The sequence below is a fragment of the Drosophila grimshawi genome, unplaced genomic scaffold, assembly GCF_018153295.1.
Source record: "Drosophila grimshawi isolate 15287-2541.00 unplaced genomic scaffold, ASM1815329v1 contig_44, whole genome shotgun sequence".
Taxonomy (NCBI): domain Eukaryota; kingdom Metazoa; phylum Arthropoda; class Insecta; order Diptera; family Drosophilidae; genus Drosophila; species Drosophila grimshawi.
In genome coordinates, this window is record NW_025063240.1 from 20434821 (window position 1) to 20452386 (window position 17566).

General features: G+C 44.4%; 4 protein-coding genes across 5 annotated transcripts; 3 read left to right on the forward strand and 1 right to left on the reverse strand.

Annotated features, from left to right (window-relative positions):
• Positions 1-58: 58 nt before the first annotated feature.
• LOC6557938 (NF-X1-type zinc finger protein NFXL1) lies at positions 59-3331 on the forward strand. Its single transcript, XM_001983478.3, has 10 exons — positions 59-222; positions 287-906; positions 959-1117; positions 1188-1301; positions 1358-1474; positions 1568-1699; positions 1757-1965; positions 2035-2218; positions 2285-2740; positions 2805-3331. Exons 1-10 carry the CDS (start codon positions 108-110, stop codon positions 3228-3230), a joined length of 2532 nt encoding a protein of 843 aa, XP_001983514.1. The 5' UTR covers positions 59-107; the 3' UTR covers positions 3231-3331.
• Positions 3255-5243, reverse strand: LOC6558869 (solute carrier family 66 member 3). The gene is made up of 5 exons (XM_001983477.2): positions 5160-5243; positions 4690-4864; positions 4354-4613; positions 3559-3679; positions 3255-3496 (listed from the first exon to the last, which is right to left on the reverse strand). The coding sequence occupies exons 1-5, from the start codon at positions 5226-5228 to the stop codon at positions 3366-3368; spliced, it is 756 nt and encodes a 251-aa protein (XP_001983513.2). The 5' UTR covers positions 5229-5243; the 3' UTR covers positions 3255-3365.
• A 39-nt stretch (positions 5244-5282) lies between these two features.
• LOC6558703 (F-box/WD repeat-containing protein 7) lies at positions 5283-14139 on the forward strand. Of its 2 annotated transcripts, none has more exons than XM_001983476.3 (8): positions 5283-5376; positions 7633-9087; positions 9458-11407; positions 11474-11655; positions 11717-11942; positions 12001-12211; positions 12274-12445; positions 12516-14139. In XM_001983476.3, the coding sequence occupies exons 2-8, from the start codon at positions 7705-7707 to the stop codon at positions 12625-12627; spliced, it is 4236 nt and encodes a 1411-aa protein (XP_001983512.1). In that variant the 5' UTR covers positions 5283-5376; positions 7633-7704; the 3' UTR covers positions 12628-14139. The 2 variants fall into 2 exon arrangements, with proteins under 2 accessions (XP_001983512.1, XP_032599015.1); XM_032743124.2 differs by lacking the exon at positions 5283-5376 and adding an exon at positions 5390-5598.
• A 615-nt stretch (positions 14140-14754) lies between these two features.
• On the forward strand, positions 14755-17281 carry LOC6558606 (sulfide:quinone oxidoreductase, mitochondrial). The gene is made up of 8 exons (XM_001983475.3): positions 14755-14879; positions 15001-15135; positions 15683-15788; positions 15853-16077; positions 16135-16335; positions 16389-16598; positions 16664-16850; positions 16925-17281. Exons 1-8 carry the CDS (start codon positions 14779-14781, stop codon positions 17236-17238), a joined length of 1479 nt encoding a protein of 492 aa, XP_001983511.2. The 5' UTR covers positions 14755-14778; the 3' UTR covers positions 17239-17281.
• The last annotated feature ends 285 nt before the right edge of the window (positions 17282-17566 follow it).

The window sequence follows — 17566 nt, forward strand, 5'->3', positions numbered from 1 at the left end:
AACAGTACAGTGTGAGTCAATTGCAGCCCTGGATTGCGTGCCCCCCTCTGTTCCACAAGAATTTAGAATTCAGAGTAGTTTTTTTGTTTGCTTGTTAACCGGCAAAAATGGAAAAGTTTAATAAAGCGCAGGCAAAGAATTTGGCAGCCGCAAAGAAGCTTGTCGATGCATACGCATCCAGTTCAGAAGATGAGGGCGAATTGGATGAAAAACATATACTGGGTAATTAATTAAACACTTTCCAAATGTTTGTCTGTGACGTGTCCGTCCTCATTGCACTATTTAGATCTGCTCTACAAGCACTATCAAAGCACGCCGGATAACTCGAGCAAACGCAACGACAATAATGCCAATCGTACGGCTACCTTTCTGGAGAACACCCTGCACTCGGGAGCGGCAACATGTCTCATTTGCATTGGGAGCATTCGGCGCGTGGAGCCAATTTGGTCATGCAAATCATGTTATTGCTTCTTCCATCTGAGGTGCATTCAGCGCTGGGCCAACGATAGCGTCATGCAAATGAAAGTCAAGGCAGAGCAGCAGAATGGCAACCAGGGTCACTACAATCATCTCGGCGTGTTTGTGCCGCCCAAGCGTCCGAAATCATTGCACTGGTGCTGCCCGCAGTGTCGCATGGATTACCAGCCGTCGGATCGACCCACACAATATGAATGCTTCTGCGGCAAGGAGGTGAATCCGGAGGCGCAACCATTTCTGGTGCCGCACTCCTGCGGCGAAATCTGTGGTAAACTGTTGCAGCCGAAATGTGGGCACGACTGCAAGCTACTCTGCCATCCCGGCCCCTGTCCACCATGCGCTCAACTGGCGCACAGTTCATGCCTCTGTGGCAAGTCGGCGCCACGCTCTGTGCGCTGCATAGACAAAAATTGGCAGTGCCAGCAAACAGTAAGTGAATTAAATACAATTGTGAGATAAATACTAAAATCAAGTTTCGCAGTGCCAATCTCTGTTGTCGTGTGGCAAGCACAAGTGCAACCAAAGATGCCATCCACCTGGCCAGTGTCCGCCCTGCAGCAGCAAGAGCGCCCAACACTGCGATTGCCGACGTGAGCAAAAAGTTGTGAATTGTGCGGAGCCCAAATGGAAGTGTAAAAACGTATGTAAAGATAAATAACTCAAGATAAAAGCTGATAAAATATCAACAATTAATGGTTATTAACTTTTAGATTTGTGGTGCTCCTTTTGCGTGTGGTCTGCACAACTGCGACAAGGTGTGCCATGCGGCGCCTTGCGGCGGCGAGTGTCCCCTGGGTGTGCGCAGCTGCCCCTGTGGCAAGAGCGTAAGCGAAGCTATAAATTGGATTAACTTTATATTAATCAATTCAATTTGTAACAGTTGAAAACTGGCGGCTGCAGCGAGACGCTGGAAACATGTGGCGACACCTGCCAGAAGCTGTTGCCGTGTGGCAAGCACAGCTGTGCACAACGCTGCCATCGCGGACCCTGCAATCTGGTGAGCAACGCTCAAATTTAAACTGATATATTTATGGTTTATATACATATTTTATGTTTATATTTATTGAAAACAAATCCCAATTTTTTGTAGTGCTTGGTGCGCACCAAGAAGCAGTGTCGTTGTGGACTGCACGAGAAGGAATTGCCCTGCTCTAAGGAGTTCAACTGCGAAACCAAATGCAAACTGATGCGCGACTGCAACAAGCATGCGTGCAATCGAAAGGTTCCACTTGCAACACAATCCATACTCTCATCAGTTAGTAACAAGTTGTTTATTTAGTGCTGTGGGGATCAGTGTCCGCCGTGCGAGAAGATCTGCGGCAAGCAGCTGAGCTGCAACAAGCACAAGTGTCAATCTGTGTGTCACAATGGACCCTGTTATCCCTGCAAGCTGACATCGCAGGTAAATTGCCGCTGTGGCAAGACCCGTCGCAGTGTGCCCTGTGGCAGAGAGAAAAGCGCACGCATTGCTTGCCAGGAGCTATGTCGGTGAGTTGTGCACAGGTTGCCTCCAATTTCAGTTTCTGTTTAAGCTTAACACTCTACTCTCTGCTCCAGCATCACACCTAAATGTCATCATGCCATCAGGCATCGCTGCCACAAGGGCGAATGTCCACCGTGTGCTCAGCCATGTGGCCTGTTAAATGATACCAGCCGCTGTGGACACATCTGCAAGGCACGTTGCCATGCAGCCATACGTGTGCTCAAGCCAGCAGATGCAGTGCGTCCGCATGCCAATAAGGTAAACTCGAAATTTATTTCGAGTATAGTGTAGACAGCTCATAGATATTTCCTGCTCCACTTTCAGTATGAATACCACGCAGAGGCGCATCCCCGTTGCGAGGAGGGTGTCAGCGTCACCTGTATTGGCGGTCACGAGGTGGCCACCTGGCCGTGCTGGAACTCCAAGCCGTCGTCCTGCGCCCGCAAATGTGGGCGCCACTTAAAGTGTGGCAATCACAGGTGTGCGCTCTTCTGTCATGCGGTGCCCAATCCCGATGATATGCAGCAACAGGCGGGCTGTGCTCAATGCGAGCAGGGATGCGCAATTCCACGTCCTACCGGCTGCACACATGCCTGTGCCAAGGGCTGTCATCTGCCGCCCTGTGCGCCCTGCAGTTTTGTGATGAAGACCAAATGCCACTGTGGCCTCAATCAGGTCATCTACAAGTGCAGCGAATTCTTCAATCAGGAGGGATCTGTGTTGCAGATTATGGAGCGACGCCAGAAGCTATGCAGCTGTGGCAATCGTTGCCTCAAGAATGTATATTTCATTCCCCATATTTCTGACTGCATTTCTTTAAATTAGAATTCATATTTAATTTCAGTTTGCTTGTGGCCATCGCTGCCTGACCATCTGCCATCCCGGCCTGTGTCCCAATCCCGAGCTGTGCCGCAAAAAGGTGCGCATTTTTTGTGCCTGTAAGCGGATCAAGCTAGAGATCGCCTGCGACAAGCATCGAGCGGGTCAAACATCCTTGGACTGCGATGGCAACTGTCAAGCAGAACGCTCCAAGGCGGCGGCAACGGAACAGCAAGAATTGGAGCGCCGTTTGCGGCAGGAGGAGGAAAAGAACCGTCTCGAGCTGGAGAAATTCGAGCAAAAGTTTGGCAAGCGTAAGCACAAAGAGCGCAAGGCACTCGATGTGGAGCCAACAAAATCGGACATCGACTGGAAGCGTTGGGCCATCTGCGCGGTGGCCTTGCTTGCGGTTGTCGGCGCTCTCGCCGTGGCTTACTATGCGGACAGTTAAGATCAGTTAAGCACAATACAGCTATTAATCAGAAATGCCAATGAAATTAACTTTATATAATGTCATAAATATGTAATTTACATAAAACTTTTTTGAGTATTTTTGAGCTGTGTTGTTCACTGTCATTGTTCTCCTCTAATCCTTCTTAGTCTTCTTCTTGTAAACGCAGGCAGCGACGAAGACGGCCGAGCTGAGGAACGTGGAAATCAGGAAATTGGTAAGCAGCATCACATCATGCGACTGCACATAAACCGTGTAGATGCGGGCTGCGCAAGAGATGAAGGGGATTAGTTAGTTGTGCATTGGTATATATAATCTAAATACTTACTCATGTTGGTGAAGGCGGAGAGGGCCCATGTTGTGCGGCTAACTGAGCTGGCATCCTTTGTGCGTAATATGGCCAAGAGTTGCAGAACTTTGCTAGTCGCTCCGATCGGTGTGCAGAAGGGCTATAAATGGAAGCATATTAATATATAAATAGATAGAAATAAACCCAAAGATCAAATTCTTATGATTTTTTAAAATACTGCAAACTATTTCAGTTTAAAAATAGATGAAAAGAGAACCTTATATTTTTTCTTCAAATTTTCGTTTAACTAATTCTACAAATGATTTCCTTATTATTATAAAAATAGATACAATTTGATAAATACATAATTAAATAACGCGTTTTCAACTACATAATTTACATATCTAGTGAGATTTCCTAGTGCTTAAAATTGAATCACAAAAATACAAATTCTTTAAACTAGAAGTTATAGTTAGCGGGTGAGCCCTGTATATATATTAACAGCCAGCACACAATTGGTCAACATTTTTATAAATAGATGCATAACAAATATATATTTTGCTAAAACAAACTAAAATGACCTTGAGCAATGATTCAGAGTCCCTCATTATTCCCAGCTTCTAGCTGACAGAAATAAACAATAAACAAAAGAAACAAGTTGCCGAGAAGCACTAAAACATAATTGGCTAAATTAAGTTAAAACAGAAAACAAGTTTGAGCGCAGAAATACTCGTTATCTAGTTGAACATATTTTGTTTCTCTTCCAATCAATTCTAATCAATTTCGCAGCTGTCATTATATATATAAGCGATAACGATATTGTTTCTTACTCACCACCAGGAATGTTAGGATTATAATGGGAAATAACTTGAGATAGATGAGCGTCGCAATTGTTACATAGAAGACGGCAATGATTTGTGTACGCTTGCCCAGCAAATCCTGATATTTAAAAACATAATAGATGAGTACATATTCCTGCAGCAACAGCACAGGATACTCCATGTAGGAGAGGAAATCATAGCCGGATGTATAATTGTAGGATATCATCACAGTGTAGCTGAACAGCTCCAAGCATAGTCCTAAGACGCTGATGCCTATAAAAAAAAGAAGAAAAGAAAGTTTGGACTTTGCGTGGGAGGCTGTACGAAAAAAGCTCGAAGGTATCTTTACCTTTGGAAGATTCATTTGCTCGGATTGTGTTTATTTGCGGCACTTTAATGACCAGACAGGATGACACTGTTATCAAACTGAGCAGATCAGCGATAATCAGCACTATGCCTTTTTCAAGGTAATGGGACACTAGGCCCCCAACACCCTCGGACGTTGACATCTCGCGGCAGCCAAACTGAAATGTAAAATTTGTCTCGAACTTGATTTAAACAGCCGGCAATCGAATGCGGGCGGGTCTATGTATCGATGAGAGCGGTTGGCACCCGCACTTTTCTTATTCAACTCCGCTCGTCATCAGAAAATTCAATATTTCTGTTCTTATTCGCTTGGCAAATAGTGCAATCTGCATTTTAGACTTATTTATTAAATTTGATTCAAAGCGATTGAAAGCAAAATAAAAATCAATGCTCAAATGCAATTGTTATCGAATGAATGGTATTGATGGTATCGCTGCATAAGCTGCTGCTTACATCGATACCCTCAGCAGTGCGAGCAGCATATATCGATGCTTTGGCCCGATACTTTGGTGCTGCTAACATTCAGTGGCAGCGCAGCTCAAGTCATTTAGTTATTTTTCTGTCTGAATTTAAGAATTTTTGTTTTTGTTATCAGATTAATGCTAAAACGGTTAAACAAAACTTTCGTTCTGGATAGCTGATGACACATTGAAGAAAACGGCTGAGAAACGTACGTGCTAAATTCGTTTAAACGTGTGTTCAGTGGCAAATGCTTTTATATGTGTGTGCCTGTGGCTGTGTAAGTGTGTGTGTGTGTGCGTGAGCTAAACGCAAAAAGTGTAAAACGGATGAAATAGTTAAGCAATTAGGCTAAATTGCAACTGCAAACGTCGAGTGAACACCAAATATATGAATTCCGTTGTATAAAGTGCAAAATAAAGCTATATTAGGGGTAAAGTAAATACATTTTCTCATCCATGTCGTGACATTTGTTCTGTGTATAGGTGTGTGTGTGTGTGTATGCATACGACATCCAACGTAGATGTGTGTGCTGGTGTAACTGTGTGTGTGTGTACAACAATGTTCACATTTTTCTTTTGTTGTTTGCTCCACGAATTATGGGGCTGGCTCTCGCTCAATGCAGGTGCAGAAAAGTGGGGTTAGGGCCAGCACAATTTAGTTAATTTTATTAACTATTTTTTATTTTTCTTTTGGGAAGAAATGTAATGTAATTTTCGTTATGAAATGATGAAAGCCTTGAAAACGAAAGGCAAAAGTGTGTGAGAATCCCGCATTGGTATTAGTATTAGTCCTTGTGTGTGTCTCAGCACACAACGCAGGTAAAACGAATGCCGAATGCCGTGTGAAAGCGGACACAAAATGAAGAAGCAAAAAACAGGCAGCAGGCATCAGACCCTTAAACCTTCACAAGAGGTCAACAGCCAATAGAGGAGGGGAGAGGGAGAGATGAGCTGAGGGTTCACACACTGCGTCGACATTCCCATGCACATCTGATCTGCTTTACGAGTGATGCAACACAGGATCTACAAATACACATACATACACGTGTATGCCTGTGTGTGTGTGTGGAGAAAATTCCTATGCGATCGGTCTTTGTTGTTCGGCCTGATGGGATCCCTTTTTCTGTCCGTGTGCGTGTGCGTTAGTGTGCGTTAAATTGATGCTGTGCTAGTGATGCGAGAGAGAGAGGGCGCGTATGTTAGTCGCAGTCGAAGCTAACGACTTTGACGAGCGAGAGAGAAAGAGTGAGCAGAGAGCGCATACAGATAGCGGCTTAAATTGCAAGGTGTACGCTATCGTTGTTGTTCTTCTTGTTGTTGTTGCTGCTGCTGTTGTTGGTGGTGTGTATCTTTATTGCTTCTTCTTCCGTCCGTTACTTTTGCTCTTGTCATCGCATGCCTTTACCTTTTCTGCCTGGGCTGCTGCTGCTGATCTGTCTGCCTGTGGATGTGTATGTTTGTGGGAATGTATTGTGCGCCTGTGTGTGTATGTGTGTGTTGTTGCTGTAATACCCGTTTCATCTTCTTTGCCCATTCTACTTCGCGCCGTTTTAGCTTCCTCCGCCGATGCACTTTTGTGATTTCCTTCGGCGAGTTTTTGATTACTGAGACGACGACGACGGCTGCTGCTTTACAAACATTTTTCCCACTGATTTTCTTTTCTTTTGATTTTTTTTTGCAATTCTCAGTTTCAGTCTCAGTTCATCTCATCATTTGTGAAGACGAGAGAGAGAGACAGAAACAGACAACAACTGAAAACTGCCTGCACACGATCATCTATCTCATCGTGCTTATTACTTTTGCCGTTTGCCTCTTTGCCTTTTGCTTCGCGTTGCGTGGGAATTTTTCACAGAGCCTCGCTGGCGCAGCTTAAGAGCGGCTCGTTCCTAGCGGCGTTTTTTCTTCTACCACTCGTGTGTAGGTAAAAAGGATAGCTTACAACTAGTTTTTTCTTCTTAAATATAAAAAAGAGTGCACTTTATATGTATTTTGTTGTTGCATATAAGTTGAATATTAATATTGATATTCAGACTGAACTTAAAAGTGTTGAAAAAGGACTTGGGCTTGAGGTATTTTATGGGTTCTGACTCTTTCAGAGTGTCCCTATAATTGTTGTAAGCGTTGTTGTGTAATGGAAGTAAAATTTTCTACAATTTGCTTTCCATAACAATAATAACTATACGAAATGTGAAATGGAGGCAATTTCGATCAGATCGTGGAAACAAAGGAAATCAAATATTATACAATTTTGTATCCATTCGTCCAACTCCATATCTGACCATGAACAAAAATGGATATCGTGATTTCGATATTTTTGTGGCAGATGGTGGAGGATTGAGCTTGATTGTTGAACTTATCTGCTATAGGAAAGTCTTTGTTATCAATGTAGACATTTGCTTTGAGTTCTTTGGCACTTTATTTAATCCTGTCAATATATTTATGTTTTTTGTATATATAAATTGCAGGTGAGAAAGAGCAGCAAGCGAGAGCAGTGCAAGAGAAGAGATTGACTTTCTCCGGCGCATAGTGATAGTATTATGGATAAAGGATGTGCAATTGTTAGCATCAATTGTGAGAGTGCCGAGGAGTTTAGCAGTACGAGCAGCACTGCAAGCACTGGAAGCGAGACGAAGCCGCAAACACCTCAATCTCAACCTCAACATCAACTAGCAATTCAAACACAAAGTCAGCCAAAGCCAAGCACTAGCCAGGTGGGAAGCAGCGGAGCAGGCGGCACAGTACCGAGCTTAAGGGTTAAACAATTGGGTTCTATGTCCAAATTGAGGGAAGACGTGGAGGACTGTGTCACTTCAAATTCGCAACATGGCTTCGCCGTAGTGCTCGATGATGATGATGATGATGATGACGATGTGTCCTCCAGTAACGATGAGACGGGCGTGCTGGAAACATACGAGATCAGCTCTTCCAACTCCTTGCCAGCCAGCACCGGTGCAGCGGCCAGCTCCAGTGATGTGGGCGATGATGTTGTTGTACCCGTCGACGATAGCTCCTCCTCCGATACGTTAAATGGGCGTGGTCGTGGCCGTGCCCGCAGTGCCGCCTCCGAGGATCATGTTTTCTATAACGATGATGATAATGATATTGTGGACGATGAGCCACCCGTTGTTTGCCTTATTAACGATGACGATGATTTCGATGAGGAGGAGGAAATTGTTGATGAGGACGATGACGATGTGGATGATGTTGACGGTGGACAATCAATGCCACTGGACTGCCCCAATACATCACAATTGAATGGCGGTGGAGGCGATGGCATCATTATGACGGCAGACGGCTCCAAAATATTCCTGGAGACGCCCGTTGTGGAGGAGCCCCTCTCACATACCCATGTCACCGTTGGCAATGCTACACAATCTGAACTCCTCACTGGCAAGCCCAAGCGTCTCAGTGATGAATTCGAGGCGGAGGCTTCTGCGGAGGCGCAGCAGCAGACAGGCGGCAACAGAGTGTTAGTTAAGTCTGAGCCGATTGCCCAGGGAACGGCGGCGGATGTGGCATCCAGTTCACTGCACGACAGACAAATGTCTGTGCGGCTGAAGCAAATGAGCATCACGCCCAATGCAAGTGCCAGTGCCGGCTCGGGCTCCGGGTCCACTTCCAACTCCAGCTCCAGCTCCAACAGCGCCAATTCGCAGTCTCTATCGAAGGCAGACATCTTGTCGATGGATCGAATAGAGCGGCGCGACTTTGAGAGAGAACAGCGACTAACCGGCGGCATTATAATCGGCACCAGTTCGCTGATGAACAAGAATCGCCTCAATCTAAGTCTGATCAATCGTGCTGCTGCAGCAGTCGGAGCAGGAGTCGTTACAGTGAATAGTGCCAATGGCAATGGCAGTGGAAGCAGCGATGATTGGCCCAGCAGCAGCCAAGGACGCGCCTTCTCCTCGGATAGCAAGGTAATTGAAGATTATATTACCATTTTAATTATAAGGTTAGCTTACGTCGGATTTGAAACGTAGTTTGAATACATCTCTCAACTCCTTGACACTATTAGTGGAAAACTGAAATCAAAAATGAGTTCAATCAGTTGCAGGAAGTTGATCCTCATTCAGCTAATTGCGCTAGATCGGTTAGAAGGGGGCTTCCCAGTGGATCTCTGTCTGGCAAGTGCCGGGCAGGAGCAAAAGTAGTTTTCAGCAGATTCCTCTGCTCCTCTTCTTTGCAGTATTGATTTTCGATTGAAGTTAAACCGAGCAGTTATTTAATAATCAATATATATCAATTGATTGACCTTTGTGTTTGGTCCACTTTTTCTCTTCTTCCTAGTGCACGTACAAGGATCTGTCGACGACGCCGACGAGCAGCCGGAAGTACACAAACAGTCGCCTGAGCAAGTCCACTGCCAAACTCAATTTGGGCTCATCGCTGGCCAGTGCTGCAGCGGCTGCGCCTGCTGCATCTGCTCCGCCGCCGCCAGTCGGCAACGTTAGAGACCAGAGTTCCCAGAGCAACAGCAGCAGCAATAGCAGCACCACCTACACCATCAATTCCAAGCTGCCCATTGTGTTGATTATGAAACCCACCACCACCACCAATTCCGCCGCCAATAGCAGCAGCAGCAACAATGCGTCCACTTCCACCACACACAACAATCGCAGCGATGTCTATACGAACACCATCAACTCGAATGAAAACCACCAGCACCAGATGGACAAGGACGTTGCGCCGGCAGCTGCGCCATTGGCAGCCACATCGTTCAGCTCTGTCGGTTCGCAGACCAGCCAGGAGAGCGGCTGCAGTCGCACATCGGCGGCAGCATGCGCCGCCAGCTCTGCGGCCAGCACCGGTTCAGTTGGGGATGTGGATGCACAGCCATCGACATCGGCGACATCAACGACTTCGTCCGCACGCTGTCATTATGCAGCGCCCACATCTCGAGCTGCCACCAGGCAGGTCAATGCCAGCGCCCAGACTCAGGAGCGTTTTCTGGCACGCAGCGGCTTGGCAGCAGCAGCTGTCGGCGGCGGTGTGGTTGGTGGCGTCTCCGTTAGCACTGTACGCACACGCAGTCGACGAGGCGGCGAGGCGGCAACACGTCGTGGCTCAAACGATCCTGTCATCCTCGAAGTCGTCGTTGAGGAGAATAGCAACAATAATGGCGACAGCGCTGGCAATGGAGGCGGCGGTGGTGGCATTGTGGAACCGGGTGATTTTAGTGCCGAAGAGCCCTGGGGTAATTGCGACGAGGAGAACAACTGTTCGGATCTGGAGGAGATTTGCACGTGCCAGAACAGCATACTCACGAGCAGTCGCAGCGGCAGCAGTGGCAGCCTCAGCGACTCGGACTGCTTGGACAACTATCACATGTTCGCCGCGGAGGATGAGTCCATCTCTTTTCAAAAAATCGACACCGGCTCCCATCAGCAGCAGCGCAAGCGCAAATACAACGAGAGTCGTTACCTCGATGGTGATTACTCCATGACGGGTGGCGGCGGTGGCGGTGGCGATGGTGGTGGCCGACATGCCGGTGCCGGCGATAATAGTCGCAAACGGATTGCCTATGATTTTGCGTCGACGCCACGCTCCACCAACTCTTCCACTACCGTGCTGCACGCAATGACGCCAACGACGGCGGCGACAGTGGGTGCCATTCTGGGCAGCTGCTCACCCGCAGTGGGTCGGCGTACGCCGCGTGCTTTAATCCCCACGCGGGACAATCCGCCGCCAGAGCTGCCGCAATGGTTGGCACAATTCCAGCGTTGGTCCCATGCCGAACGCCTAGTGGCCGTCGATCGTCTGATCGATCATTGCGATCCCTCGCAGGTGCGTCACATGATGAAGGTCATTGAGCCGCAATTCCAGCGGGATTTCATCTCGCTGCTGCCCCGAGAGCTGGCACTGTTTGTGCTCTCGTATCTGGAGCCGAAGGATTTATTGCGTGCGGCGCAAACCTGTCGCAGCTGGCGTTTCCTCTGCGACGACAATCTGCTGTGGAAGGAGAAGTGCCGCAAGGCGATGATCCTCACCGAATCGCGCAGTGATCGTCCCAAGCGTGGACGCGACGGCAATATGCCGCCCATAGCTTCGCCGTGGAAGGCGGCCTATATGCGACAGCACATCATCGAGATGAATTGGCGATCGCGTCCGGTGCGCAAGCCCAAGGTGCTCAAGGGTCATGACGATCATGTCATCACCTGTCTGCAATTCTCCGGCAATCGCATCGTTTCCGGCTCCGACGACAACACGCTCAAAGTGTGGTCAGCTGTCAATGGCAAGGTAAAATCAAAAATCTCTTTATTAACTACAATCGATTCTAAACTAATCTCTTCTATCAATCTCTAGTGCCTTCGCACCTTGGTTGGTCACACGGGCGGCGTTTGGTCCTCCCAGATGTCCGGCAATATCATCATCTCGGGCAGCACGGATCGCACGCTGAAGGTGTGGGATATGGACAGCGGCACCTGTGTCCACACGTTGCAAGGACATACCTCAACGGTGCGTTGTATGCATTTGCATGGCAACAAGTAAGTCTTCAATCTAAATTTATCATATCTAGTCAGAGTTGTAATTTGTTCACCTTCTTAGAGTGGTCAGTGGTTCGCGGGATGCGACACTGCGTGTCTGGGACATTGAGATCGGCAGCTGTCTGCATGTCCTGGTGGGTCACCTGGCTGCTGTGCGGTGTGTGCAATACGATGGCAAGCTAATTGTGTCCGGCGCCTACGATTATATGGTCAAGATTTGGCATCCGGAGCGACAGGAATGCCTGCATACGTTGCAGGGACACACCAATCGTGTCTACTCCTTGCAGGTATATATGCCTATATATATGTTTTAATTATAATTATAACCACATTCCACGATTTTAGTTTGATGGCCTTCATGTTGTCTCTGGCTCACTGGATACCTCGATACGCGTTTGGGATGTGGAGACGGGCAATTGCAAGCACACGCTGATGGGCCACCAGAGCCTCACCTCGGGCATGGAGCTGCGCCAGAACATACTCGTTTCGGGCAATGCGGACTCCACCGTCAAAGTCTGGGACATAACAACGGGCCAGTGTCTGCAGACGCTATCGGGTAAGTGTTAATTCAAGCTAAGCTGGCTATGCAAAGAGTTGACTTATTCTTTCCGCATCCAGGTCCCAATAAGCATCAGTCCGCTGTCACCTGCCTGCAGTTCAATTCACGGTTTGTGGTGACTAGCTCCGATGATGGCACCGTCAAGCTGTGGGACGTCAAAACGGGCGACTTTATACGTAATCTTGTCGCACTCGATTCGGGTGGTTCCGGTGGCGTTGTCTGGCGTATAAGGTTCTTATTCTTCTTATATATATATGATTATATTTATATATATGAATGTATCCATGTTTGTTTCGTATAGGGCAAATGACACTAAGCTGATTTGCGCTGTGGGCTCACGAAACGGCACGGAGGAGACCAAGCTGATGGTACTCGATTTTGATGTGGAGGGCGCTTGTGTCAAGTGCTCATAGGAACGGTGCCGGGGACGATGCCAGTTCCAGTGTCGCCATCAGCATGACTTGCTGCGGCAACCTGTTGTCAGTAGAAGGAAGAGAAGCGCCGCTCTACTTTATGTTACGATAAACGCGAAACGCCGGAATCGCTAAAGCGCTTTAGCGAAAAGCCGGAGGCGATTTCCACACACACACACACACAGACACTCATCCTACACACACACACACTTATAAACACACAGAGATGACGCTTCTATCTGAAATCCACAATCCGGATTGTTATCGTCGCTTGCCTTGCCAACAAATGCAGCTGCTCACACACACACACATATATATATATACACACACTCACACTTTCACACACACACACTAAACATTTGGGAGTTTGTGAGCGCGAGTGTAAAATGTTATAATTTGTTTCCAATTCGCGTTGCTTTATAGCCAAAATTTGTTTTCCAACCATAGCATAATTTTTTGCTCCTTAGTTCTTATAGAGATATATATAATATAAATTGCATTGAAGTTAGTCGGAAGTTAGTTAACATTATAAACATTACTATATACGTATTATTGCATATACTTACATAAATACATACATAAATATTTTGTTCCGTCTCGAATGAATCTGGATACTTTATGAAAATGAAAGAAAAAAAACACAGCTTTATATATTGATTAAAATGTATAATTAAAATGATTACGATTATGATGATTAATGTTAATATTGCCATTAGAGCATTTGATTTTAAACTTGTGTTGTCTGTTTCTGTTTCTATTCCCTGTGTTTTGTTTAATATTCTCTCACACACCCACACCCACATGTACGAATTGAAAACATATTTTTGATTAAGATGTGCTTTGTTACAAATGTGCTTCCACAATGGGAGCAGTTCTACGTTCAAATTGTATGTTTTTCGTATAAGTTAAAAACAGATAATTGCAAATCTAGAATTATTTCTGAGTCGTATATAGAGATTTAAGTATTCCGTGTTATATACTCATTTTACGGGGCAGCTCACACACTCACACACATACACACACACACACATATATAAACACACTCTCACACACACACACACAAAAGCATTAAGCGAATATATATTTTAATTATAGACTGATTTATTAGTAATTGAAATTAATCTACAAATTTAAGCATAAATCTGAATAAACGCAGGAATAATAATTAAACCAGAGTAAAAAAAGAACAAAAACAAAGAAATGCATGTGAATGTGATTTTCGGTTTGTTTCTTATCATTTCTGTAACAAACAAACCACTTTAATGATAAAAACGCATCGCGTATCGGCCAGCAGCACAATAATTCGAGATCCATATATATACATATATAAATGCATATATATATATTTGTAATCTGAATGCAATCAGAAAATGAGATGTTTTTTTTTTTGTTGTGGGGCCGAAGGGGGACACATCTATGGCCATGCATATGTATGCGAATCTACTCTATACAATAATTTATGAAATACTTTATGGCATAATAATCGTAACAATAAATGCAGTAATTCTAAAATTGTTTATTGTTTCCATGCACTGAGAACAATGGGCAATTGATGATCGAGTTGTAGAGCTTCGAATTGATTCGTCTCAATACTGATGGGTCTCCAGTTCCGTGGATTGTCAAGGACCTTAAAGGACACCCAAAGCGCTTAGATAGTTGCCTAGTGCTTTAATTTTTTTCATAGACTGCAATATTCAAAAATATGCTTATAATTTCCGATTTTCTTTAACTACTGATTTTATTTGGCTCAAACAAATAAAATTCTGTTCCCTCTTTGCGAATAGCTACGCTTGATATATTGCATAATCGTTAAACTCAAAGTGCTACTATATTTTTGCGCTTCATTGTGCGCAACAGTTAGCAAAACAATCATTTCGAACAGCTGTTCCGCTTTGTTATTGTTGTTGTGCGCATAAAGCTCGCTTGTGTTTGATAAATACGGCACGTGTATCCGAAAAGCTAATTCAAGGTTAAAGCTTGCACAAAAAGAGAAAAATGTGTATGAATGAGAACAGACAAAAATAAATGTTAAACTTTTATGTGCTGCTTCTTCTTCCTGCTCTATTGCAACACAAACAATTTCTTGTGAAATACAATTTTTTTATTCAAACTCGTTTGACCAGTTTAATACCAATCTTTTTCTTAGGGCGTATGTTTTGCAATGTGATAATCAAACTACAAAAAAGCTTTGCTTTGACTTTCTCTCCTGCTCTCAAAATTAGCCAGACAGTCACCAGACGTCCGTTGCTGAAGTAAGTTCCAATCGTATCTCGCAGCTTGTGCTCGACTCTATATCTTTATCAATAAATAAATAACTGATGGTATATATATTATAATAAACAACTTAACGTATGATCCAAACAATTTCTTTAGCCCTACGATGACTTCTTACAGTTGCTTGCCTAAAATGGCTTTAAGGCAGTCCAAACTTCTGGCCGGTAGCGGCTTTAATCAATCCATCTTGCAACGCAATATTTCATCGTCTCAAACGCTCTTTGACAAGCACGAGTAAGTTTGTTTTTTTTATTTTATTTATTTGTTTCCTCTTTTGACTAATTGCCAAAAAAATAAAACAATTCCAATGGGCGATCGTACAACGTTGAAAAGTGCCGCGCGTGTGCGTCTATATGTATAAGTAAATGTTTGTGTGTGCATAAATTATTGCTTTAAATCTACAGTTGTCGTTCGATAATGCGAACTCTTCAGACTCAGTTTGCGAATCCTGCTAACTATAATAATAATCAATAGTAAATAAATCAACTAATTGCAATTCAAGGCGTTATTGTCTAATCTATCATCTATCTGCTAAGGTTAAACCAATAATAGCAGCCAATTCTAATTGACGATTCAGCACTGTAACAGCAAAGCAAATGCAATTAGCATGATTAGAAGCCGGGGAATTAAGCACGTAGACCGTACAACATATTACTATGTCATCATATTTTTTATACATACATTGTTTCATATATTTTGTGATATGCTCAGTAAATTGGGGCACAGTTAATTTACTTAATGGCTTTATTAATAAATTTATCGATTTTTCGACGTAATATAGATGTAAAGTTCTGGTGGTTGGTGGCGGTGCCGGTGGCTGTGCCATGGCCGCCAAGCTCTCATCTCGACTAGGTCGGAACAAGGTGATCGTGTTGGACCCAGCCGATGTACGTAAACCAGATAGATATAGAAATGTGTATCCGGCTTCACTTTCCCCCGTGTTCTCCGTAGAAACATTATTATCAGCCGATGTTCACGTTGATTGGTGGTGGAATGAAGCGTTTGGAGCACTCCTACAAGACCATGGAAGAGGTACTGCCCAAGAAGGCCAAGTGGTTGCGTGACTCCGCCGTCGAGTTCAATCCGGACAGCAATACGGTGAAGACATCCAGCGGAGACAGCATTAAATATGATATGTTGTTGATTGCAACCGGTTTGCAGTTGAACTACAATAAAGTAAGTTCAATTTTGGAGTAGGGAAAAATCAAAATTAATTGATCTATTCCTCAACAGATTCCCGGTTTGGAGGCTGCCCTTGCCATACCCAATGGCAAAGTCTGTTCGATTTACTCACCCAAATATGTGGATAGAGTTTACGATTGCTTGCGTAATATCGAGGGTGGAAATGCCATTTTCACATTTCCTTCGTCGCCCGTCAAGTGTCCGGGTGCACCCCAGAAGATTCTCTACATTGCTGAACACTATTTCCGCAAGGTAAGTTTGACATTTTTCCAGCTGATTTAAATTCTTACCGGATTTCGTTTCAGATGTCCAAGCGTAATCAAATAAATGTAACTTACAACACTGCTTTGCCTGTGCTTTTCGGTGTTAAACACTATGCAGATGCTTTGTGGCCCATTGTGAAGAAGCGCAACATAACGGTAAATACGCGCCGCAACCTCATTGAGGTTAAACCCGAACAGGATATTGCGATTTTCGAGAACCTGGACAAACCCAGCGAGCACTTTGAGGAGAAGGTAGTTACGCAATTTAATATATACAAAAAAATCTCTATCAGATATAATAATATTTTGATCTCCAGTATTCCATGCTGCATGCTGTGCCGCCAATGAGTGCTCCTGATGCGCTCACCCGTTGCAAGCAGCTGGTCAACGAGGCCGGCTTTGTAGATGTGGATAAATCCACGATGCAACACACAAAATACAAGAATATATTTGCTATTGGCGACTCAGCCGGTTCGCCTAATTCAAAGACTGCCGCATCGGCAGGTGAGCTACACATACATATAGAAAATTGTGTATTCTTATATAACTCGTAAATTTCTATAAACGTATTTTTTTAGCTGCCCAGTCACCTGTGGTATATCGTAATATGATCGCAGCTCTGAATGGTAAGCCCCTGTCCGATGTCTATGATGGATATGCTTCATGTCCGCTAGTTACGGGCTATAATAGCGTCATTCTCGCGGAGTTCGATTATGATCTGAAACCGCTGGAAACGTTTCCAATTGCGCAGAACAAAGAACGCTACTCGATGTTTATAATGAAGAAAGACTTTATGCCGCTGCTCTACTGGAAGCTAATGTTAACTGGCTACTGGAATGGACCCGCTCTCATGCGTAACATGCTATCCGTTTTCAAGTTCAACAAGCAATAGAAAACTATTCGCTAATATAAGCAACATATGATCTACACACAAATGCAATTACTTTTATTATTATAACACATTTTATGTGCATTTACATTAAATCGAAAATAAAAAAAAAGAATATTTTGAAATTAACGTCTGCTTGAGTTCTCTGTCAATCAACATAGCTATGTTAATTAACATAGCTGCACCATGGCTAAATGGGTAATTATTTGGAAGCTCGAATTTGAATCTTAGTGCAATTATAACTATATACTTTTAAAGAAATTTAAACACTAGTTAAACCAGCAACTAAAAATTATATATGAAAAAATGTAAGATATTGAAAAATACAACG